Below are 26,705 nucleotides of genomic sequence, written 5' to 3' on the forward strand. Positions count from 1 at the left end.
AGTTGGATTAGCTAGCATTGTAAGGTGCTGTCCAGTTCCAAATCTGTGAATTTACATATTGAGCAAAATATACTTAAGAAATCTGACTCCCAGAATTAGAGATTTGGAATCATATAGTCAACCTATGTAACATTCCCCTCATAACATCTAGACTGAAAGGCTAAAATGTACTCATTCCATTGCTGGACAGCTAGAGGAATTCAAAAGTTCCCCCTTGAGGCCTAACTCCTTTTCCTCATTGTTTCTAATCTAATTCTGACCTTTAGAGTCAGGAAGGAAAAGACAACTCTCTCTTCCACATGTTCAGTCATTTTTAGTCATGGCTGACTCTTCATGACCCATTTGGAGTTTTCTTGGCAAAGATCTTAGAGTGGTTTGCCAATTCTTTTTCTAGCTCAGGAAACTGAGACAAAGTGGATTAAATAATTTGTCCAGGGTCACACAGCTAAGTAAGTGCCTGAAGCAAGATTTGAACTTGACTCCTCCTGACTACAAGCATGGCACTCTTCCACTGCCCTGCCTAGCTACCCAAGACAGTCCTTCAAATACCTGAAGGTATCCCTTGTGTCCTCCTATTAGCTGGAGCATGCTATAGTGTAAATCATATAGACTTTAGTGTCAAAAGGACCTGAGTTTAAATCCCAATTCTGCTGCCCTCTAATTGTGTTCTTAGGCAAGGGATGAACTCTGGGGGATATTAAGTTTCTTTATTTGCAAAATGAAAGGGTTAAATTTACGCCTCCATTATCCTGGTTCTAAATTCTTTCTTTTCTAGGTTTAAATTCTCAGTTCCTTGAACTTTTCCATTTATGACCTATTTTCAAGTCCCCTTTGCCATCTTGATCTCCTTTTTCCAAGTGTGTTCACAGAAGCAAACCTTCAGGTATCATTGGACTGATGTATGGTGGGAGTATTTACTTCCTTTGTTTGGCACATTTGTTGGCCAACTATTTTTCATTCATGTCTACATTTTCATGACCCCATTTGGGGTTCTCTTGGCAGAGATACTGGAGTGATTTGCCATTTCCTTTTCTAACTCATTTTACAGATGAGGAAACTGAGACAAATGGGATTAAATGTCTTGCCTAGGGTCAGACAGTAAGTGCCTGAAGCTAGACACCTGTCCCTGCACTCTGTCCACTGCACTACTTAACTGTCCCTTCTAGCACATAGTAAGTATTTAAAATACTTAATTAATTATTCTGGATATTAAGAGAGCCTAAGGTTATGTCAGTTTTTTTGGCTTGTTTTACTAATACCTTTGATTTCACATGAGAGTAATTTACCAGCACACCTGTCCCCCAACTTAACTCTCCTTTGTATCAAAGAAAAACAAGTAATTTTTAAAAAAGATTGAATCATGCTTTTATTAAACACTTGCTACTTGCCAGGATGTGCAACATATTGCACCCAAAGCCTGCTAACTTTCTGGGGAAAGAAAATATATTTATTATCAATTCCCCATATAAAAATATTACATATATAATATTTATACATTAAATATTATATTAGTTATTATGTTATATATAATAATATAAAAATTAATCAGCAACCAATTGCTTTTCCATGCCATTTTCATTTACACATTGTCCTCTTTAATAGCTCTAATACCTAGTATTCGGGAGCTCTTTTTAAGGTTTGCAAAGCACTTTTATATGTATCATATGATCACACAACAACTCTATGAAGTAGGGATGATGATAACCCTCATTTTACCGAGTAAGAAACTGAAACTAGGGGGCGGCTAGGTGGCGTAGTGGATAAAGCACCGGCCTTGGACTCAGGAGTACCTGGGTTCAAATCCGGTCTCAGACACTTAGCTGTGTGGCCTTGGGCAAGCACTTAACCCCATTTGCCTTGCAAAAAACTGAAAAAAAAAGAAACTGAAAGGAGAGGTCCAGTATTCCCCAGGACTACTGAGTCTGAGGCAGGATTGTGACCTCAGGTCCTCCTGACCCCCAATCCCATCTGCCAACTAGCTGCCCTACTAGGCACCATTTTCGCTGTATGTTGTTCTCTTGGTCTAGTTCCTTCCTTTTGCATCAGGTAAATGCAAAGGTATACCAAAGGTTAATTCAATCGTCCCCGGCTACCCTGGCCTGAAGCAGGACTAGAATGTTTTTAACTGCTTATTTCCGATTTTAGTATTTTTTTTTTTCTGCAAGGACTAGTTATCTGCTCTTTCTCGAATGCTAAAGAGGAATGGGGGTGGGGGGTGGGGGTGCGCAACATAGGAAAGCCCTAAACTCAGGACTCCTTTCGCGGTGGAAGGTCAGAGAAGAGAGAGGGGCCAAAGGCCCTGCTGCCACTGGGCTCCGGGTCCTGCCCTTGACCAGGATGCCCGGGGTGGGGCCGGGGCAGTGGATGGGCGTCCCTGCCCGCAGCTGCGCGAACCAACTGCCCTTTGAGACCCGGGCGCAGTCAGCTTGCGCTGCTTTGTGGCAGGTGACCCGAGCCCCGCGCCCCTCCGAAGCCGTGCATGGAGCTGTCCGGCCCGCAGAAGCGGCCGCCCGGCGGGGCCGACGTCCAGATGTGCCAGGCCATCCTCCCTGGTCACGCCACCCACCGCGGGGAGCTGAGCGCCGGCCAGCTGCTCAAGTGGATTGACACCACGGCCTGCCTGGCAGGTGAGGGGGGCGGGCGCTGCTGCGGCCCCCCAGCTTTGGGGCAGCGAGGGGCTGCGCTGCCGCGAGCCCCCCAGAGGCCCTGGGCTGGCTGTCTCGGAGGGCGGCACAAAAAGTTCAATCCTCTCCCCCAGCCCGCACTACCCGCCTCAGATCCCTTTCCTAGGGAGCTTTGACTTGGCCGTTCAACTTTCCAAAGACCGAAAAAAAAAGGCAAAACGAGTCTTTGCTCCTTTTTATCTCCCCGCCCCCAGCCCTTCCCTGAATTGGGATTCAGGAGCTGGTGGACTGGACGCTGCAGCCCATAACGCTCATGAAAACCCAAATGGGGAGGATGCGCACAGTTATTTATACCAGTGTTGAGAAAAATCCAGGTATTCAGGGGAGATTCACATCAGACATTGAAAGTGCTTTAACTTAAGTCTAGAATCTAAATCGAAAAGAAAGTCAAAACTAAGGGTCAAGGTATTCTTAACTAATACTGCTTATTAGTATTTATTCGAGAAAATTACGTTGGAAGCAGTTAGGTACTTATTTTGTGATAAATAAAAGTGCATGTATTATTGGACCAGGTTCAAGGCCTAAATGGGCAGCAGCCCTGGGGCTGCCGCTGTTAGAATTGCTTGCTAACCCCTTAGGTAGGGCACACAAATGCTTCTTGGTCCAGGCAGTGTGCCCACTTTGTTCTTAAATGGGTAAATCACTTCTCCTCCCTGGACTTTAGTTTCCTCTTTTATAAAATGAGAGGGTTGGACTGAGTCACCTCTGAAGTTCCTTCCACTTATAACATTCCATGATTTTTAGGGACTCCCAGGACATAGAGTGCCAAGGGAAATTTGCAAAATAGACAGATTGGCTTTCTCGTCCTTAGCTTCTTTTGAAAATCCTTGTTCCCCCCTCCTGTACCCCAAACCCCTCATCTCCAGCCCCAGGGACAAGTGCATAACTGCATATCTTAGAACTGTACTTTGGAATGGAAACTAATTCAGACCCTTCATTTTACAAGTGAAGAGACTGAAGGCTAAAGAGGTCAAGCAATTTTCTCAAGGTCACACACACACACACACACACACACACACACACACACACACACACATCTAGTTAGTCACAAAGTGAGAAGGGAATCTGAAGTACAATTCAATATTCTTGCCAAGTACCATGGCAGGTAGAAGTCATGAGTTCTAGTTTTTTAAAGTCATTTGTAGAGAGGCAACAGGATAAGTCACATAACCTGGAGTCAGGAGACCTTGATCTGAGCTCTGCCTCTGTCCCTTTCAATTATGTCCAATCTACAAGGCAGCTAAGCGACACAATGGATAGGTTGCCATGCTGGAATCAGTTCAAATCCAGTCTCATGTACTTACTGTTAGACCTTGGGCAAGTCACTCAACCTGTCTTTGCCTCAGTTTCCTCTTCTGTAAAATGGGAATGATAATCTTTGCATTGCCTATGTCATGGACTACTTTTAAGGAGAGTGTTTTGGAAGCCTTCTAAGTTATAAACATGGTTCAAAAATTATCAACTTGTATTTGACAACTGTACCTTCAGTCTTATTATGGCTATACCTGGAACCTTCACCATAACATGTGGTGCTGTTATAAAGCAAGGAGACAAGTTTCCATGAGCCATTAGAAAGTTGGTCTGGCTAGTTTCTGACCCCCCATTTCTAAATGGCCTATCAGCAAGGCTCTTGTCTGTCTTTCTGCTAAACAAGATTTATTTTAAGCTCTTGTTATTTCTCTGGATTATCATGAAGAAGTAATTGAAAAGCTAAGTGAAGGAAGGGTTTTGCCACCAATGCAAATGCCTCCCCTCATTTAGCTTTTGATTGGATTTCCCACACTGGGGAAACTGAGAATCTAAAAGAATCCAAGTCTAGTCAAAAATTTCATGCATTTGTAATAGTTATAACAACGAGAGTTTTCATGGTTCAAAGGCAGAGGACTTGGATTCAAATTCTGCTTCTGCTACTTGCTACCTGAGTAACCATGGGCTGTCACTTACACTTGATCTCTATTTCTATAGATATAATTTAAGGGGATTGGATGTGATGACCTTGGAGGTCCCTTCCAATTCTAACTCTTTATCCAAAAGAGTTTCCATAATGGCATGCCTTCAGGAGAACAGGACAACATATAACCAATATGGTGAAATAACATTTTCTTTTAGAGTTGTTGTTCAGTTGTTTTCAGTTGTATTTGATTCTTTAGGACCTCTTTGAGATTTTCTTGGCAGAGATACTGAAGTGGTTTGTCAATTCCTTCTTCAAATCATTTTTACAGATGAATAAACTGAAGTAAATAGAGTTAAATGATTTACCTGGGGTCACACAGCTAGTGTCTGAGGTCACATTTGAATTCTAGTCTTCCTGACTCCAGACCAGGTACTATTATTTGCTGTCTTACAAAGTGCTAACAGAAACTGGGAGCATGTTGGTTGACTTGAATTATTATTTGGCACTTACAAATACATGGAGTATTGTAGGTAGTACATTTTTTTTTAATGCCTATTCCACAGATGAATAAACTAAGTCTCAGGGAGATAAAGTGATACATCCAGAATTAGATAGTAAGCAGATTCAGAATTCAAATCCAGGTCTTCTGATTCAAGGTTAGTTCTCTTTCCACAGTATCAAATTACCCCTTTATTTGTCATTTGTTACATAGGGGAACATGATTTTACTCAATATAATAACCAAATATAAAGAAAGGAGAGTTGCTCTATGAAAATTGTACGAAATGATGGCAGAAGAAGAGCTGTTCTGTCAGCCAGAGCTCCCTCCTGATGGGCACTTCTGCACATCTAGAGTGCAATGATAACTGATGTTCATAATGAGAGCCCTAAGGCACTACAAACTCCCAAACTGTCTTCTAATCATTAAAGGATGATTAATCTGTTCAGCTTCCCTTTACTGCTAACTACCTCACTTCTGTCAGAGGCATCTGCATTCTTCCAGTCTCCCAGGTTGTAAACCTTGCAGCCATCTTTGACTTTTTTCACACTCAGCAGCTTCACCCCTCCCTCTCTAGTTTCTAAGCCAGTCCATGAGCACTTAACTGTACAATAAGAGAAGATGCCAGATTTAGAATCAAAAAATTCAAATTTAAGTTCTGCCATTTGCTATTGGATGACTTTGGACACATCACTTAATAGTTTTGTGTTTCTATAAAATGGCAGAGCTCGAGTTGAAAATATTCAGGGGTTTTTTAATTGCTAAATCATATGATTTTTAAATTACTAAATCATATGATTGCATGCTTGTAAAGTAAGTCTTCTTTTCTATAGCATTTTATTTTTTCCAATTACATGAAAAGATAATTTTTAAATTCATTTTTATATAAAATTTTGAGTTCAAAAATCTTTCCCTCCCTTCTCTCTCCCTCCCTAAGTTGGTAAGTAATTTGAAATAGGTTATATTATGTGCAATCATATAAAACATTTTAATCCTGCTATGAAATAAGAAACAGAATGAAAGGAAAGAAATACGAAAGAAAGAAAGAAAGAAAGAAAGAAAGAAAGAAAGAAAGAAAGAAAGAAAGAAGGAAAGAAGGAAAGAAGGAAAGAAAGTAAAAATAGTATGCTTTGATCTGTATTTGTAATCCATCAGTTCTTTCTGGAGATATGAGAGCATTTTCTATCACAAGTCCTTTGAAATTATCTTATATCATTTGTATTTCTGGAAAAAGCTAAGTCATTCTTAAATGAGCATTGCACAATGTTGTACAATGTTCTGGTTCTATCCATTTCACCTTAGATCAATTCTTTTAAGTCTTTTCAAGCTTTTCTGAAATCCATTCACTTCTCATTTCTTATTGCATAGTAGTATTCCATTACAATCACACTTATTCAGCCATTCAGTTTATTCAACCATTCCCCAATTGGTGGTCATTCCCTCAATTTTCAAATCTTTACCTCCACAAAAAGAGCTGCCATAAATATTTTTAAACACATAGGTCCTTTTGCCTTTTTTATAGGTCCAGTCCTTTTATTATTCTCTTTGGCCCAAATCTTTTCCCTCTCCAATTCATCTTGATTGAGAGCTAGCATCCCTTAAATGCTGTTTTCACATTGTTATTCCCCAAGAATCTATGATGGTCCCTTGTTACTTACTACTCTGCCAAACTTTCAAGGCCTTTCATAGACTTGTTACCTGTCCCATCATTTCTTAATATTTCGAGGTGGAATTCCATTTTAGCCAGGTTTCCTCACAACATCCCAAATCAAGTTAACAAGCAACTAATATGTGCCAGACATATGCTAAACCCTGAGAATATAGATAAAAGTTTGTTTTCAAGGAAGTCACATTCTAATGGATGCAAAAAAAATCTATTTACAACCAAGATAGGCAATACATTGGTAATAATCTCAGAGGAAAGGATTTAAGATTAAGGAAAATTGATACAGTTTTCTTTTTGTTGATGTTGTTTTCAAGGTAATGGGATTGTGACTTGCCTAAGGTTACACAGCTAGGTAGCCTTGTGACTAAGTGCCTGGGGTCACATTTGAACTGGGGTCTTCCTGACTCCAGGGCCAGTACTCTATTCACTCTTGGGCATCTAGCTGCCCAAGAGAGGTTTCTTGCAGATGGTGGGTCCTTAGCTGAGATATGAAGAATGCTTAGAGACGAGATGAGGAGGGAGAGAATTTATGTATGGGATACAAAATGAAAATTCTCAGAGTTGGCAAATTGATTACCTTGCTTGACATATAGCAAATAGCCCAATGCCACTGGATCATAGAATCTATAGAGGAGAATAAGGTGGAAAAAAATTGGAAAGGTAGGAAAGGGCCAGGTTATGAAGGAATTTAAAAACCTAACAAGATTTTACAATTGATAGTAGAGGTAATAGGGAGCCATTGGAATTTGAGTATCAAAAAGGCTTATTACAGGGTCAAAGTTGTACTTTGCAATTTGACAGTTGAATGAAGGATGGATTGAAGTGGAGAAAGACTTCAGGCAAGGGGATCTACCAGCAGACTACTGCAAATACACAGGCAGAAGATGCTGTGAAAGTAGAAACCATGAGTTACCAAGTCTTGGCAACAGATTGAATAGGAGGGGTGAAAGAGACTGAGGAGTTAGAGATAAGGCCCTGGTTATGAGCCTGAGTAACTGATATTGATCCCAGCAGTAAAGCAGAAGCTGGGAAAAGGAGGAAGATAGATAATGAGCTCAATGTTGTTGGAACTGCTGAGTTTAAAATGTATATAAAACATCTGTTTCAAGATGTCCAACAATAGATAGTTGGAGATTTAAGCCAGGAGGTATGGAGGGAGGTGAGGGATAGATAAATTCACCTGAGAATTATCTGCATAGAGATCATTGAATCCCTGGGAATGATAAGGACACTAAATGAAATAGTATAGTGGAGAGGAAAAAGAGAAGTGGTCCAGTAATTTGCCATGGTTTATGAAGTAGTAGAGATTAGTTCTTGCCAGTTGCTCCTCAGCAGTGTAGATTTTTTCCTACTCTATTTGGCTATTAGTCTGTATGTAACCCCAGCCTGCACCAAGCACAAAGCTAAACAAGTAGGTCAGTAACTTTGGATTCTTCTGTTATGAGTTGCAGTGTGTGCACCGGGAATATTTTCAATATCTTTTTCACTGGAGTTGGCCCCATTGATAAATATAAAGGGGGGAAGAAAGGAGCCCTTTTTAAAAAAAATACAAATGCAACTATGTCATTGTTTCTTTCTCAGCTCATTAGATGATTAAGGGAAAAAGCCAAAATTCAAATGTAAATTTTAGTTTTTGAACTAAAAAGTGAATCCATTCAGTCTGTTTGCAATTTTATATTCTATTCCCTTAAACAAAATTTGCTTTTATAAATGGTAGTTAAGGGAGAAAAAATCCTTGCCAAAGGGGACTCTTGATCTCTTGCTAAAGGAGGTATAGGAGATATAAAAAGAAAACCTGAAAATACAACAATGTCGAACAAATGCAGTACCTTATTAATATAAAAGATAGTTGAATTGTGCTAAAGTCCTACCCTGCAACTTTGCTTCATCTTGGTATGGTTGTGACCATGGTCTCTCAAAAACCACACCAAAGATGTACTAAGGACAGCAGGTCCTGCCAAGCAAGAAAACTTTGTGTATTAATCTATGTACCTATCAATCAAGGACAAAATATGTTAAATGAAAAGGTGCTCCAGATGATTATCATCAGATAATGAATTATTTTGGCCATTGACATTCCATTAAACCATCCACTAAAACATGGAAGGAACTCTCAGATGAGTCATATCACAAGTCCTTGAAGATTATATGTGTTTGGGGTCTTCTGAGTTACTAGGTGTTAAGTAGTAAAATGGGAGAAATACCTTGTTTGACATATAGCAAATAGCCCAATGCCACTGGATCATAGAATCTATAGAGGAGAATAAGGTGGAAGAAAATTGGCTACCAATGATGTGGGAGTGTTAGAGAAAGAAAGGAAGAATGGTTTCCCTGAAATTAAATAAGGTTTATAGGAAATAGATCTCTTATTTCACCCATACAAAGAACTCTCAGATAAAGAGGCTCCCTCTACCAAAGTAGATTCGTACCTTCTCAGGAATCCATACTTTTAGGAGAATTTCCGATAGTCCTTTGAGGTTGAGTATCTCATCCAAGTTCACATAAGTCACCATGTCAGAGGCAGGATTTGAATCCAGGCCTTCCTGGATCTGAAGCCAACTCTTTACCCATTATACCACACTGCTAAAATTGATAGAATATTATGTTGATAACATTTATAAATTTGACTGTGACAATAAAAATTTTCATTTTAAGCAGGTTGATGAACTTTATCCTTGTGTTAATGTTGAAATCAACACTTGTATAAATTTAGAACCCTCCAACAGAATAGTAAGGATACCATGCAGTCTAAACATAACTCATAGCCCAACAGAACAGCTGCCAGCAGTCCAGAAATGTAACCAAAGTGGTGTTTGTGACTGCAGGGAAACTACCAGCTAGAATTAATTTATTTCAGTTTTATTTGTTTTCTATTATGTTGAAATATATTGGATATAACAATCCTCTCTTTTGTCTGTTAAATTGAAGCTGAAAAACATGCTGGAGTCTCCTGTGTAACAGCATCAATGGATGACATACAGTTTGAAGAGACAGCCAGGTAAGGAATATGATGTGAGGCTGCTAACCCTCTTTCCTGGTTATCAGTGATTTATGCCAGAAGTATGCTTCCAGATAGTGTCTCACCTTCAGCACTTGAAGGCAGTAAGTAGTGAAGGCACCAAGACTCTCCATATAGTAAATTACACTGGGTCTCATTTAAATATTTTTTTAAAACTCAAACCCAATGAAAAACTTAGTTCTTATTTGCAACATAAAGTCAAGTTCCTAATTACATTTCTTTGATGAAAAATATCTCCAAGCATTTGTAAATACAAATGGTAGTATATAACTGGCTGTTTCAGAATTGATTTCCTTTAATAAAAATAATTAATGATAATAAGAAAACCTTCTCTAATCGTATGTTTCATTATAAAATTGTTGCATAAGCATTAAGGAATCTGAGTAGTGTCAAGGCTGAAACTTAACAAAGGACAGACTAAAGCAATTCTCTAACAACATATCCTTCATTAACAGGAGCATGCAACCTGATGACAAAAGAGTCTTATTAGGCTTGCCTCCATTTGTGCCAAAGACCCTGAGCAAGAGCCCGTGATCTCTTATATCTTTCTTCTGATTGGCCTACAGTATATCATATGGCCCTCTCCTGGCAAATATAGGGCATCCCTGATTAGTGAATATTTTAATGAGGAGGTGGGTTAATAGTGCTCAACTCTTTCTTATTACTTCATGATTAGGGAAGAGGGCTATTCCTCAAAATCAATCTGCAGAGAGGAAAAGGGGGCTGGCTTTTCCATGAAGCTGATCACATACCTCTCTGACACCCAAGGAAGGCTTGTGGCTCTGCTACTGATAGCTGCCTCCCTGCAATCTTGGTTACAAAAGCATAAATCATCTCAACCAGGTTTTTATTGACTTCGTCTCTGTCCCCCCCCCCCCCCCCCCAGACTGGTTCACTCCAAAATTTGATTAGTAGAGGCAAGGATACAAGAATCATCTCCCTGGCAGGGTAGCTGCTTTGGCTAAAGCAAAAGCAAGACTCCTTGCCTAGGCAGACACCTGGGAGGCTGGGAAATGACATTCCTCAGCCGATTCTGACTGGGATAAATTTCTTTTGAGCTAGGCTAAGAAATTGCCTGGGGGGGGTAGTGTTCAGAAAAGGGTACATTACAGATTAATATTAAACTTCAACTGATACAGCACAATATTAATTTTCCTCAATAGAGATGGTAGTTTTTTTAATATAATTTTTAAGTGAGAAAGGGTCTCAAAGGTTTAGTCCTAACCCATCATTTTACATAAGAGAAAGTTAATTTCCAAAGAATTTAAGTGACTGAAGTGACTGACCCCAAGGCAAAACAGCTCCTAAGTAATATTTGAACCCTTATCCTCAAACTTGAGTGTTTTTTCTACTGCCTTTTCTAAAACAATCAAGTAATCAATCTATTTATTTAGTGTGAAGAAACAATTTCATTTAAGGTTTTATAATGGTTTTTTAGCCAAGGAATCCTAGTCAAAAGTCTGATGATTGAGTCAAATGTACTGATTTGGGCAAGCTTCCAGCTCAGTGTGGAAATATTTATAGAAGACAAATATTCAACTTGAAGCAGGGTACAAAGAAATGCCACACTGGACTTGAAGGTCACACTCTTGGGAAAAACTAGCACACAGTGTCACCCACAACTACCTAGTTCAATCCAGCCCTCTACAGAAATTTCCTATACAAATAGATCTGATTTTAAATTAGTGATAGAGAATTAACTACTTCCTGAGATAGTCCATTCCACTTTTGCTTTATCATCCATTTCTCAAGCCCTTTTATGCTAATTAAAATTTTACTTTCTACAGTTATTTCTAAGGAAATACAAAAACAATGTTTTAAAAATTAGAAGTTTAAAACTTATTTTTAATATATTATCATAATATAATATCAGTCTAATAATATATGAGGAAACTACTTCTCCCAATGCGGATTAGCACTTTTTGTCATTTATAATCTTTTTTTTTTTTTAGGTTTTTGCAAGGCAAACGGGGTTAAGTGGCTTACCCAAGGCCACACAGCTAGGTAATTATTAAGTGTCTGAAATCAGATTTGAACCCAGGTAGTCCTGACTCCAAGGCTGGTGAGTTATCCATTACGCCACCTAGCCGCCCCTGTCATTTATAATCTTGAGGAGTTACCTTAGATCAATGAGAGGTTAAGAAATTTGCCAAGACTTAAACCTAGGTCTTCTTGGATTCAAGAGCTGCTGGAGCAGCCTGGGCTGGGGAGAACCAAGAGAAATATCTTTGGTTCTTTTAAGTGAGAAAATCATCAGGCTCTCTGATTCAGTTGCTGCAAAAGTTCACAGATTTCTGCAAAAAAAAATTCATAGATTAAGTTCTTTAAAAAGGTAAAGAAAGTAAATTTTTAAACTGGGTTTAGATAGACATTGATCCAACCATAGAGCTGGGATCACGTGGATTCATCAGCTTGGAGAAGAGAGTGGGAGAGTTTGAGGGATCACATTCCTCCAGAGCAAGCTAGCTTTACCAAAAGATAAGGAACTCTACTGGGCAGTGAGCTGAATTTTTAAAGGATTAGGAAAATGAGGTAATTTAGGTATAGGTTGGTGGGGCAGGAAACCCAGAGGAGATTATTAGGGATATATAGGTGAGAGGTGGAAGGTCTTTGACTTAATCCTTTCAGGTTTAGGCAGGAATCCATTGATTTATTGATAGAGCCGTACTTTGTGTCTGGGGGCAGGGATTTAAGGAGTCCTTGCCAGTCCTTACCAAAAGTTCATTGACCTCATCTCATATCTTTAACAATGATATGGGGGGGGAGGGGGGGAGGGGGGGAGGGGCGGCTAGGTGGTGTAGTGGATAAAGCACCGGCCCTGGAGTCAGGAGTACCTGGGTTCAAATCCAGTCTCAGACACTTAATAATTACCTAGCTGTGTGGCCTTGGGCAAGCCACTAAACCCTGTTTTCCTTGCAAAAACATAAAAAAAACCAAACCAATGATATGGGGGAAGACTCAATGTTAAAGTAGGGGATCTGGTCAGTGCAAAGGGAACAGATTAATAGCTATAAAGCATGTTTCTCTAGCCAATATTTATCCTACTTCACAAGATCAGCTCTTTATCCACAATAACCTATTGCCTTAATAAAAATGAAATACTACCTAAATTCATGTACTTATCCATATCATGCCAATCAAAGTGATTTTATTGAGCTAGAAAAATACAAAATTCATTTGTTGTAGCAAATGGTTAAGAATCTCAAGGGAGAAAATGAAAAGAGTAGGAAGGAAGAGCATTTAGTAGTATCATCAGTGTTACAAAACAATAATCATCAAAATTATTTGGTATTAGTTAAAAGATAAAAAGTTGACCAAAATTAAATATAAAATAAACAGAAAATGAACACAGTAGCATATGTTGTTGGATAAACATACAAAGCTGATTTGAGCCAAAGCTGATATGAAAATTGGAAAACAGGCAGAAATTAAACTTATACCAACCATTTATATCCTACAACAATAGTTTCAAATATTTAATGATCTAGTTATAAAAGGTTACCTCATAAACAAATTAGAGGAGTAAGGAAGGAATTACTTTTGCAACTATGGATAAAGGTGAGTTCATTACCAAATAAGGAATAGAGAAAATTACAGAAGATAACATAATCACTTATTACTTAAAATAATAAACTGAGTTAAAATTAGAAGGAAAACAGATGAGAAGAATCTTTGCAGCAAAGTTATTTGATAAAAGACATATATAATCTCTGAATCATAAGGCTCTGATAAAAATATTATTCCTCATTAGATAAGTGATCAAAAGATATGAACAAGTAGTTCTCAAAGGAAGAAATCCAAGCAATCATAGCTACATGAATTTTTCCCCAATTAGAAAAAATCAATTAAAATAAATCTGAGGTAATCCTTTATACCTATCTGATTGGCAAAAAAATGACAAAAAAGGAAAATGATAGTTGTTGTTGGAGCTGAAGAAAAATAGGCATACTCATGACCTGGGGGAGCAAGGCTTCCTTCCTCCCCAAGGGGGTTGTTAATTGGCCCAGCCATCCTGGAAAGCTATTTGGAACTATGTCCCCAAAGTCATTAAACTGTGCCTACTTTTTGAGTCAGTGACACTATTATTTGCTTACATACCCTAAAGAGATCAAAGAAAGAGGAGTGAAAAGTAATTTGTAAAAAAAAAAAAAAAAAAAAAAAAAAAAATATATATATATATATATATATATATATATATATATATATATATATATATAGCAGCTTTCTTCCTTACAACAAAGAACTGAAGACCAAGAGGGTACCCATCAATTTGGGGAATGATTGAATAAAGTGTTTATAGTTATTGTCAAAAAAAAGTGGGGAGGGGAGAGGAAGAAAAGGTCATTAAAGCATTTAATAGAAAATACACAAAGGAAAACAAAAGGAAGTTCAGGAGACAGAGACCCATAGCATGACAGTTTTGAAAGTAACAAATTCAATTTTAAATTAAAAAAAAAGTTTAGAAAACAAGATATACAGGTAGCAATTCATCTTCATATGCAATCATCTTTTTTTCCTGTTCTGCTTTATATATGAAAAAATTATTTTCTTGTTAAGTGCAGAATAGTGTACTTATTGAAAAACAGTGATATGTTTAAATAAGATTTGCCCAATTGTTCTCTTACATTCATAACTTTAGAAATTTCCCATATTTTAATTGCTAAATTTAGTTGACTTTGCTAACCCAATTATAGATTCTAGAGGGTCACCAAGAAGTTTAAATGGGCATCAACTGAGCTAGTAAGAGATAGGAGAGGAAGGAAAATGAAGTCAAGCAGAAGAATTAAAAATATAGCAGCCATGTAAAGTAGCCAGATACATTTAAAAAAAACATTACAATTCCATGTACTATAACAGATGTGAGTTAAGTGCCTACTGTGTTTAGAGCACTTTGTTGCATGCACATAAGATACAAAATGGAACTTAAAAATCTAGTAAGGAGATAAAATAACAGCATTTTTTAAAAATTTATTTTTAATTTATGAAATGTTTGCCCTTCATTCTTGAAGAAGACCATGACATCAAGGAGACATGCACATGACAAGCACATGAATTAGATTTGAGTGAATCAGGGCTTGTGCTAAGTCACTAAGCTCACTTTCTCCTCCAGAGCCACCTGAGTCCAGTGGCCAGATATGAATCTGAATGACTGGAGATGGCCCTAGATGCCAGGCAATCAGGGTTAAGTGACTTGCCCAAGGTCACACAGCTAGTAAGTGTCAGAGGCTGGATTCAAACTCCTATCCTCCTGACTCAAGATCCTAACCACTATGCTCTAGCTGTCCCTCAATGTTCTCTTGGTTCTGCTCATTTCACTCTTCATTAAAAAATAATGAATTATTTATTATATTATAATGCTATATTATAGTTTTATATACATGTATATTATTATACATATATAATGTGTTATACATATAATTATATACATATACATATAAAATTATATACATATACATTATAAAATAATGAATTATACATTATATTATAATATAATGATATATTGTAGTTATATACATATTTATTATTATACATATCTATGATGATGATATGATGATGAAGATAATGTTGATGATGGTGGTGGTGGTGGTGGTGGTGATGAGGATAAAAATAATGTAGCTTTAAGAAAGCACCTTAAAAATATCATCTCATTTGATTTTCCCAACAATCCTGAATAGGAAACCAGTGAAATTTTGAGCAGAACAGTAACAGGACATATGTGTAAGAATGATCTACTTCTAAGATTGGATCACCACAGAGAACAGTAAGAAATTTGCTAACTTCTGTATCTTAAGAACTTGTCCTTCTTTACTATATAAACTGCTACTTACTCATTTTTAAACACACATAAATGACATAAAATAACCCCGGACCAATTAACCAAAGGTACTTCCAAAGCAATACTAAATGATTTCCAGATTAAGATAGGAATTGATGAGGGGCAGCTAGGTGGCACAGTGGGAGGTGCAGCTAAGTGGAACAGTGGAAAGAGAAGCAGCCCTAAAGTCAGGAAGACCTGAGTTCAAATGTGAACCCAGACACTTAATAATTACCTAGTTGTGTGACCTTGTCAGTTAACCCCATTGCCTCCCCCGCCAAAAAAAAAATAGGAATTGATTTTTAACCCCTTCACTTCTAAAAATCATTTGCTTATGTGGAGTTTATGGTGAAATTACTGGTAATGAGTGATGCGACAGAGCGTATACATCATTTTCCTTGAGTTATTGCTAATATTATAGTGACCTAGAATTCTAAAGCTGCATTAAATGATTTGTTTCTATTCTTGAGAATTTATGCTACTCCTTTTACACTTCCATACATTTTTCCATTTCCATGAAGAATGTATTTATTTGTATTTAAGGAGTTTTAAAATGAGCAACCATATAGCTTCCTGGGGAGATGCTATGACTTATATTTTATATCTTTTTCATTTCCAAATTCTGTTATTTTCACAGCAGTCATAACCTCATTAGTGATTTCTGGCTTTGCCATTTTGTGACATTTCATGTGTATGTTGCACAATTTCCTCTGGGGCTATTTAAAGCAAGGGTGGGGAACCTTTATTCCATGAAGGACCACTGACATACAGAAAAAAATCAATCTGGTGCCATTTATAAAAAAATAACTTAATTTTGGATTTAATTTCCTCAGAGAAAAGTAAAATGTTTAACTCACTTGTCTCTTAAATTAGGAACAGGGAATATAAAACTTTATTATATATGCAATATATACAAACTTTAAAAATATATAATAGTATACAGATGAATGAATGAACAATGCACTTATTAAGTCTTTACTACATGCAAAGCTATGTTAAATGCTGGGGATAACAGATAGAAATGTAGACAGCCTGGCTTGCAAAGAACTTACATTCTATTGGAGAGATAACATTGTAGGTTTTAGCTGAAAGGCAAATGGAAAAGTCCTAAGGTTCTTAGGATACAGCAATAAAACAGATGCTAATGTCTCTTCTCTAGTGCTATTTCCATTGATAAAATATCAATTTCTGATGTATAAACATTTGTCAGTACCAGAGACTTTGGTGACAAGAACTTTCTTTTCTGGGTCTTTGGTAGTTATGGCTGTGTTGCCTGCAAGTGCAACCTTAGGCTGCATCCTCATGGTGCTATCTTTCCCAAGCTAGAAGCACTACTTTTTCCAAGGCTCTTGAGTTCAGGGTCCTAGTCCATGTCTATTAGGTTCTGAGAAGAGATGCTGGTCAAGATTAGGTGGTGACCTGCCCTATCCAGAATATGATGCCTGCTGTCAGTCTCAGCATGTCTTGTTGCTTCAGGTAAGAGAGCCTATCTGCCCTCTGTGTGGTAGCTGGTTGATAGTTGGTAGGGATGGCTGACCCCTTTTCCACTGGAGTTGCTTTCCCAGTTGATGACTGGGAGGGCTGGACTGGATGGCTGGTCAGGGGGAGAAGGTGAAAAGTGCTGCCACTCTCACGGGTATTGTGCCTATCTGACTTTTGGATGGATGAATGGATAGCCTCCACAAAAGCATCACATTGGTGGCTATACTGACATGGAGATGACCTTGACTTATTAAAGATTATTCCAAAGGAGCATAACTTCTGGCCTATCTTACCAAGATAGAAAGACTTCAAAGAAATAATTAATAATCTACTATATTTCTATGTTGAATGACCAGTCAAGGTAATAATGAAGAAGTTCATGAGTAGTTCGAAGACAGTTTACTAAAAGAAGGGCTGCAATCTATTTTTGTGGAAAGAACAATCATATCGATGAAATTTCAGATCCTTGAAATATTAAACAAATATATATTGTGTGAATACACAAGCTTTATTTTTGTAATTTTGTTTAAAAAATGAAATTCTGTTATCTCATTCCCATTTGCTTGTGAAATTTTAACCTTCTTCAGGACCTTAACTGTGCCTTATTTCAAGGCAGAGGCTCTGATTGATTGATTTCTTCCCTAGAAGACTCTTCCTGGAAAACTCCCACCTGACACTCCCTAAATCCTTGAGTTTTAGAGTCCCAGTTTGTCAAAGTGAAGACCATTTTCCCTTTCTCTCCATACACTCTCCTTCCTAATCATCTGAAACCTGCCCTGTCCTAGGTCTTCTCCTCTCCTCTCTTCTATTAACATGCCCTCAGGAAGACATAGTTTAGCCAGTTAAGGTCTGAAAGTTGAAGGTTGCTGTTGTTTTTGATTCAAGCTTCAGGGGTTGGTTAAGGGAAGATTGAGAGATAGAGATCTAAGTGAGTTAGGAAAAAGAAGAGATTAAAGGGAGAGATGAAAAAGAAAAAAAAGACTTTCTAAATGGAGTTGAGTTTGTCTATTGAAACTTAATGTTTAGCACTATGCTTGGACACAGTAGGCAGTGAGGCTGACAGGACTTTGCACAGCTCTGCCTTATTTAAATCCTATTAAGGCATTAGTCAATCACCCTCATGATGTCTCTGATTCTCTTCAAAAACGAAAGACAAACAAAACAATAGCATGATACAGATTCAAGTAAGTCAATTAGCAAATAGTCAAAATATAATAGCCATTTATTTCTGAGCTAATTTTATATTTAGTAACTCTCTACATCCTTCCTCCTGAGACAAAGGTGGCATTCTGAGCAGGTGGCTTAGGATGCTTGTGTTTGGGGGTGGGAAAGGGCTGTTATGGTGGAATTAGTGCTTTTTTGTTTTTGCTGTTGACCTTAATTTATCATGCACAGATATTGTCTAGGATCTCACCATTCAGAATGGAACTATTTTGTAGCCCACAAATTCTATGCTGAATGCATATAAACCATGCCTGGACAACTGAAGTTTGACTTTTCCTCTCTAGGGTTGGACAGATCATTGATATCAAAGCTAAAGTTATCAGAGCATTCAACACCAGTATGGAGGTAAGAATTTCTATTATCTGATTCAAGACAAGTCTGAATACAGATGAAAGCATAGTATTTTCACTTTGGGGGTGAGGGTGTTTATGTTTTTTCTTTTGTTCTGTTTCTTCTTTCACATCTTGACTAATGTAGGAATTTGTTTAACATGATTGTACGTATATAACCTGTATCAGACTATTTGTCATCTTGGGGGAAAGAGAGGGAGCTTGGAATGAAAAATTAGGAACTCAATATCTTATAAAAATTATTGTCGAAAATTTTCTTTACATGTAATTGGGGAAGATAATATTCTTTACATTTAAAAAAGTTCTAATGTCTCATTCTGTCCTTCTGTTAGTGAAGAGGAAGATCATGCCTTTACTATATCTGATATCAATGCTGGGAAAACCCCAAAGATAAACATGCACTGGCCAGGTCATCTCCATTTTATGTTGAATCATCTGTCTTTTATATATCAAGAAGAAAAAGAAATAAATGCATAGAGGGTAGAGGGAGGCTCCCTTCGTTCATGGTTTCCTATAAAGCAGGAGGGTCTCATTCTCTAAGTTTAACTTGAGCCTGCTATGCCTACCATTTCTCACTTTACTACTGCAGTATTCTATGGAGCATTCAAAGCTACTGACAGCTCTTTTTAAATTAGCCATTGTTGAATGATGATTTTTCTTTGTTTGCTTTTGTTGGTACCTGTCATTTCACTGGTGTAGGGAACTACCTGCACTAATAAAGATAGATTGGCAACTGTTCTGCAATTTATGGTCTTAGAGAATAGCTTGGGACTTTGAGAAGTTACTTAACTTGCTCAGACATACAACTAGTATATGTCAGAGATATGACATGAATCCCCATCTTCCTAACTCCAAGAGCAGCTCTCTATTTATAATGGGCGATGCCTTTCTGTCCTGATGCTGATATAGCCCCATTCACTGTAACATTTTTAAGCAGTCTTTAGTACCTCATTCAGTCTTTTGGTCCATAAGCTTTTGGGTCCATAAGGAACCATTTGTGAAATGGCTAGAATGAAGTTATAGTGGATTTCATTCATCTATCTATATACTCTCTCCCAGTTTTCCTTGTTACCATCAATTTTTATTTGTGTGTCCATTGAACTTGGGATAAAACAAAGTTAGTTAGCCATTTGAGAGGAAGATCAGGGAAGTAGGAATCTTGGCCTATTTCCCAACACCCCTGGGGTTTTGTTTTTAAATTTACTTGATTAGATTTTTTTGAACCTGAGTGTCCCTATATCACCTAGTTCTGGAAGTTCTACAAGTGGCTGATAGACCTGATCCCACTATTGATCAGCATGAGAACTTTAATTCTACCCATTTCCTACTTGGTTTAGTTTGCCCTCCTTAGATATTCTGTTAGGCCTGTGTTCCTGACAAAATTGGTGCTGTACTTAGTGCAGATGCATGAATTCATTTTAGCCCCCTGTGGCTCAGCACTCCTGAGTTCAAGAGATCCATTAGCTCTCCCACTTCCCACCACGCCCTCAGTGTCAGAGATTACAGGTTTGTTGCCATTATGTCCTGCCTTTTTTTTTATTTTTAAATAAATTCTTGTTAATCTTATTTTCTTCTCCTTTCACATGATTGTTGATAACTTGGATTTTATCTTTTGTAAACTCATTATTGTGACTTGAGGTCACATCCAGACCCTCCCTCTACTGCCATTACTTTATAACTTCTCTTGTTTTTCCATTTCTATTCCCTGATTTAGATCCTTGATGCTGTAACCCAACTGCCAGATCACTCTCCTTTCTTTCTCAAGGAAACAACTTTTTATTAAGTATTTACTATGTGCTAGTCACTGTGCTAAGCACTTTATAAAAATAATCTCATTTGATGCTAATAACAACTCTGGAGATAGATGCCATTATTATCCCCATTTTTACAGCTGAGGGTTCTGAGAAATAAAAGTTAATTGACTTGCTCAGGGTCACATAATTAGTAGGAACTCAGGTCTTTAGTTCCTAGTTTAATTTTTCTTTATACTTCAATCCCTATCTTAAAACTTCAGGGCAGTAATGGATAGAGCACCAGCCCTGGAGTCAGGAGAACCTGAGTCCAAATATAGCCTCAGACATTTAATAATTACCTAGCTGTGTGGCCTGGGGCAAGCCACTTAGCCCCAATGCCTTGCCAAAAAAAAAAAACAACCCCAAAACAAACCAAAAAAACCCCAAAACTTGGTTGGATTGCCCCTACCTTCCAACCCAACAAATTTATCAATCACTATGACCTACATCTCTCTAGCTCAGCTATCAATATATAGGGATCATCTCTGGGGTCTCACCATTTTGCATGATTGTGTTGCCTTCATGGATTTGAACTAGGAAATTCCCTTCCCTTAGCACAATCTCCCACCCTTCCATTTCTCCCTCTTCATTATTTTTCCCAAACCTGTTCTTTGCTCTTCTTGTGACATTGTTTATGCTTCCCTCCCTGTTTTCTTAGTCCTTCACTTCTGATCTCACTGCCCCTCTTACAACCTCAAACAAATAAACAAGTAGTTGACCTCTAGGCTGTTCTTTTACTCTTAGAACTCAGATTAAAGTTTTCATGCTGATCAATAGTGGGGTCAGATCTGAGTGACTGATGAACTTCCAGAACTGGGTGCTATAGGGATACACAGTTCAGAAAATCTAAACAATTAAATTTAAAAACAGAACCCCCAGGAGTATTGGGAAATAGGTCAAGATTACTACTTCCCTGTTCTTCCTTTCAAATGGCTAACTTTGCTTTATTCCAAGATCAACAGACACACAAATAGAATTGATGGTAACAAGGGAAACTGGGAGAGTATATAGATAGATGAATGAAATACACCACAATTTTCTCTAAGGCTCAGCTCATGATTAGTAATTCCTCAAAATTTTTATATCTATCTGGGTAGGAACAGTTTCATTTTTCTCCCTTTGTGTCTCCAGTGCCAAGCCACAGTATCTTGTACATAGTAGGTACTTATTATGGTTTGTGTAATATAATATATATATATATTATATATACACACATATATATGTATATATTAAAAAGAACTGTCAGAAGTTTTGAATGATCCATCGAATACTTGAGTTGCAATGGTCAATAAAACTAAAGCCTCCAAGGTCACAGAAATAACTTTGCTTTTCAGAGACTCAAGGACTTCTGGCCTGCATAAGGAAAGCAAGAAAGGGAAGGGAGAATAGGTTCAAGTTAAACTAAAAGGAGACAGAGAATGAAGCATTCCTTCTTTGTAAGAAGCCCTTAAAAGAAGGGCTGGGGTCCCTCTACCCTCTGGGCATATATCTCTTTTGTTTCTTAGAGTATGAAAGACAGATGTTTCAATATAACATAGATTTCTGGGTTTTGATTAGTTGGATTTTGGTTAATCAAAGGTTTAGAGTATAATTAGTATTAATGAGTCATTGACTTGAAAGGGAAATTAGAGTGCTGATTGGCTTTGTAGATGATGATGATGATACAGAAATAAATGGTTATTATTTGTAGCTAATGAAACTGTACATTCACCAAACAATGAACCCTTCCTACCACAATTCTGCAACATGTAAGGTTGGGCATCTAGGTTACAAAGAAGGCAGTTCTTATTAAATAGAACCCATGTTTCTGCCCTCACCTTTGTCCAACTTATGGCTGTAAGGCTATGTTTTTACATCCTTCTGACCGAGGAAGAATCAATCCCTTTGTGTCATATCTCACTGGAAAATGTCTTGCCCTTCTACTTCCAGTGCCTTATAAACTAAAACAAGACAAGCAGTTCACAAGTGATTTGGAGAAATAACTATTTCTTAGAGTGAACTATGGGACATTTTAGAAAATGAAGCTGAGTAGAATTAGCTGTTTGCTCTTCTTTGAATGCTTCAGTCTAATAGCAAATATAGTCAGTGCTTAATAAATGTTTCTTGATTGATTGATTGATAGGCACTAAAGTTCTTTCTTTTCATTTTAGATCGGCATTAAAGTCATCTTACAAGATACACTTACCAGAATTCAGAAACTCATTAGCGTGGCTTTTTCTACATTTGTAGCTAAACCAGTTGGAGAAGAAAAGGTAAATTATCTCACTCAAGAAAAATCTGATATATAACAAAGATATATTCACAAACTAAATCGCCATTATTAGTCTCTCAACATTCCTATCAATATATTATTTGTTAATATTTCTTGGAGGTTATTCTGGAATGATACTTAGCCAGTAGGATCTCTTTAACCATGCAGCAAAATAGTCTGTGGAAGAGGCAGAAAAAAGCCTTGTATTTTAAGGATCTGAAGGTCATATCAGGCTTTCAAAAATATTGCTTACTGGTTTGGTCATTTCTCATGGCTCTATAACTCAAAACTGACTCTTTTTTAAAAAAGTAAAGGCAATTTAGTAAGCAGTTTCGTGTTATGGTCCAATCATTTTTGATACCTTAAGGAAAAAAAAAACAGTCCAAGTTGCTGAGTTACTGAAGTTTAAAAATAAGCTCCTAGACATGTGCAGTAAATATTCCCATAAAAGAAGCACATGGGTCTAATGTGCCTTCCCAGCAGGAGAGCTAGGCCGCTGGCACCAAGCTGCTCCATAAGGTAGCTTCGTTTTGGGGCTGCTGTAGATTCACATTTCTATTTCCTTGATTTCCCATTTTTATGGTCAGGTAAGATATAGTCATACAGTAAAACCACTTAAATGTTACCTTTTAACATTTTAATTTTTTTCTATTTCATATTTAAATCTTACCCCATAAAGTTCTCCTTTTTTTCCCTACCTCTCTTTGAAGCTCCCTAGTGCTTTTTTTCTACTGTCTTGTCTTTGGGGCCCTAATGATTTATACCTTTGTTCTTTGAAACCTGTTTTCTGCCTCTGTCTTTGGCCACCTTTTTAAATATGGAGGTGGGGAAAGGCACCAAAATCATGATACTGGCCAGTGACTATAGCAGAGCCTCACTAATACAGTTCTTCCTTTCTGATGCATTTCCCAAATCAAGTCAGGCAACTATCAATCATAACAGGACACAATTCAGAGTCTTCAGGGTTAGCAAAAGAGCCTGAACTGAATTCAGAGTATCTGGACTTAATCCATCTCTAATATTTACTACTTCTGTGAATTTGGGCAACTTGTGTGATCAGTTCCCTCAACTGTAAAATGGGGATAATGGTATCTGTAAGGCCTACCCCAAGGGGCTGCTATAAATAGCAAATGAAATTATGTATAAATGTATGTATATGTGTGTATACATACATACACACATATGTGTATCTTGCATTTGGCAAACCTTAAAGTACCATAAAAATAGCAGCTATTAGGGAGAGAGGGGAAGGGCATAAATGTTTATTTAATGTCTATTATGTATGTAGCAGACACTGTTCAAATATTACAAATATTAGCTTTTCTAACATTTTACAAATATTAACTCAAATTTGCCTGTCAGTATTAAAACAAAAATGAGTCAATAAGCATTTATTAAGTACCTGCTGTGTGCCAAAGTGCAGTGTTAAATACTGAGAATACAAAAGCAAAACCATAGTCTCCTCCCTCAATTTGAATAACCTACCCTCAAAAAAGAATTTCTAGACTAATGAGGGAGACACTAAATAACAACATATATATTTGTTATATATAGTTACTGGAATTGTCCTGGTACCTTAGTGTCATCTGTTTTAACTTGACAGCTCATTCATATTTAAAGGGATTCACTTGAGAATGGAATTATCAGATTTTTTGACTCAGTTTTATTTGAGAATTTCAGAGAACATCTCTGGATTAAAAGTCTCCTTGGACTAGGAACTACATGGGTGAGATTGGAGGTTGGAGCATCGTCCCACCCTCTTTCTGAAAGCAAGAAGTAGAGATCAGATACCACTCTATTGTCCTTCGTTCTATTTTTTTTTGCAAGGCAATACGGATAAATGACTTGCCCAAGGTCACACAGCTAAGAGGTATCAAGTGTCTGGTTGACACTCAATTGAGATTGATTTGAACTCAAGTCCTGACTCCGACACCCCCTCCCAGCCCCCCACCCCCACCCCTTCATTCTTGAAGAGGATGGTTACATTCAGGAGGTGATGTCATGACATAAAAATGTATTGGATTTGAGTGAGGTAGATTTGGGCAAAGCCTTCAGCCTCACTTTCTCCTCCAGAGGCATCTGGGGGTCCACCCAGCATTCAAGGATAAGCAACTCCACCTGCCATCAACCCCAAAATTCCATAGAATGGGAGTTGGGATGCTTAAATTTCATCCAGACTGAATTTAAAAAAAAAAAATTGCTTTTGAAAACCTTCTCTTAGAAACCTGGTGATTTGGGGGTGTTGCCATGATTCCTTGGTTCAGCTAGCTCCTTATCTTAAAGCCTAACTTTGTTTTCTCTTTGGCAGAATTCCCATCCATTCACACAACACTGAGTCTGTAAATTAAAGATCAATGGCCTGGTTTGATCCCAGAGCCCTTCGTGGCCCAGAGCAGCTACCATTTTCTATCCAAACTGATAGTATATGTATTTCAAAATGAAACTGGGGGCGGCTAGGTGGCACAGTGGATAAAACACCGGCCCTGAAATCAGGAGTACCTGGGTTCAAATCCGGTCTCAGACACTTAATACTTACCTAGCTGTGTGGCCTTGGGCAAGCCACTTAACCCCATTTGCCTTGCAAAAACCTAAAAAAAAAATGAAACTGACAATGATTGAGGAGACCCAGCTCTATCAGCAGGCCTTCACCTGGAGAGGACACCCATCAAATGTTCAAATGTCATAAAAGTCAGGTGTCACTTAACAGTTTTTAAAGTCACCAGTAAGCTTTTATTAAGTGCATACTATGTGCTAGGTAAGATATAACACAATCATTATTTTTGTTTGCCTATTAAAAATAAAGATATTTTGACCATGCCAATTTTACTCTAGATGCATTTTTTATGCCTTTTGAATGTGATGTACTCCTTTATGAAGCCTCATCATTACAATGCTAATTAGTAGTAAGCTCAGTATCTCCTTAAAAGAAAATCTGATTCATTGGAAACTTTTCTGAAAGATTTTATTTATTTTGAATTTTACAGTTTTTCCCCTAATCTTGCTTCCTTCCCCCCCACTCCCCATAGAAGGCAATTTGCCAGTCTTTACATTGTTTCCATGGTATACATTGATCCGAACTGAATGTGATGAGAGAGAAATCATATCCTTAAGGAAGAAACATAAAATATGGGATATAGCAGAATTATATAATAAGATAACATACCCTAATAGCAACATGGAAGTGATGATCAACCTTAATGGACTTGCTCATACCAACAGGGCAACAATCAGGCACAAATGTGGAATATCTTCAATGGAGAGTACCATCTGTATCCTGAGAAAGAATTGTGGAGTTTGAACAAAGACCAAAGACTATTACCTTTAATTTTAAAAAAATATCATTGAAAACTTTTTAAAAAAAAATCAAAATAGTAATTATATTATGAAAACTCTTCAAAACATTTCTGAGGGTGAAAAAGAAAAAACTCCCAATTTAAATGTTTAATAACAGTTTATTTAGTCTTTTCAAATAATTTTCATCTATATAGATGAAGGAACTAAAGATGAGACTCTATTTCCCCACCTTCATTCTTTTGTACAAAATATTCTCTGTGCCAGAATTCTCCCCATTGTCATTTCTACTTCTCAGGATCCCTGGCTTCCTTCAAAAATTAGCTCAGGTACCATATTTTGCATAAGATGCCTTCCCCAGAATTCTTTGTATTTATTTTTCTACCTACATGTTATTTCCCCAAAGAAAAATGGGTACTGCTTGAAGGAAAGAGACAGTTTCATTTTTATCTCTGTAACTCACATTTATATGGCATTTAAGGTTTGAAAAATACATATATATTGTATTATTTGATCCTAACAACAACACTAATGCTGTTGTTGTGTTATTACACATACAGGTGAGTGTCTTAGCCAGGATTTGAACCTCTATCTTCCTGACTCCAGGTCCAGTTTAGCACAGTGACTGGAACGTAGTTAATATTTAATAATATTGAGTTTAATTTGAAAAACTTGTCATAATAAATTTTGTCAAGAGTTTGCCATGTGGAAGTTCACCTGAGTAGTTTTGATGATTGA

General features: G+C 37.4%; 1 protein-coding gene across 3 annotated transcripts in view; it reads left to right on the forward strand.

Annotated features, from left to right (window-relative positions):
• The first annotated feature begins 2,479 nt into the window (after positions 1-2,479).
• The window catches only part of ACOT12 (acyl-CoA thioesterase 12), a 69,829-nt gene continuing 45,603 nt past the window's right edge, over positions 2,480-26,705 (forward strand). The window contains exons 1-4 of one of the 3 annotated variants that reach the window (XM_074207733.1): positions 2,480-2,627; positions 9,671-9,740; positions 18,567-18,627; positions 22,576-22,677. In XM_074207733.1, coding sequence (XP_074063834.1) covers positions 2,480-2,627; positions 9,671-9,740; positions 18,567-18,627; positions 22,576-22,677 — 381 coding nt within the window. Of the gene's footprint in view, positions 2,628-9,670; positions 9,741-15,436; positions 15,523-18,566; positions 18,628-22,575; positions 22,678-26,705 lie in introns of those variants that run through there. The other 2 variants (XM_074207734.1, XM_074207735.1) reach the window with 2 other exon arrangements.

Source organism: Macrotis lagotis, chromosome X, assembly GCF_037893015.1.
Source record: "Macrotis lagotis isolate mMagLag1 chromosome X, bilby.v1.9.chrom.fasta, whole genome shotgun sequence".
Classification (NCBI taxonomy): Eukaryota; Metazoa; Chordata; class Mammalia; order Peramelemorphia; family Peramelidae; genus Macrotis; species Macrotis lagotis.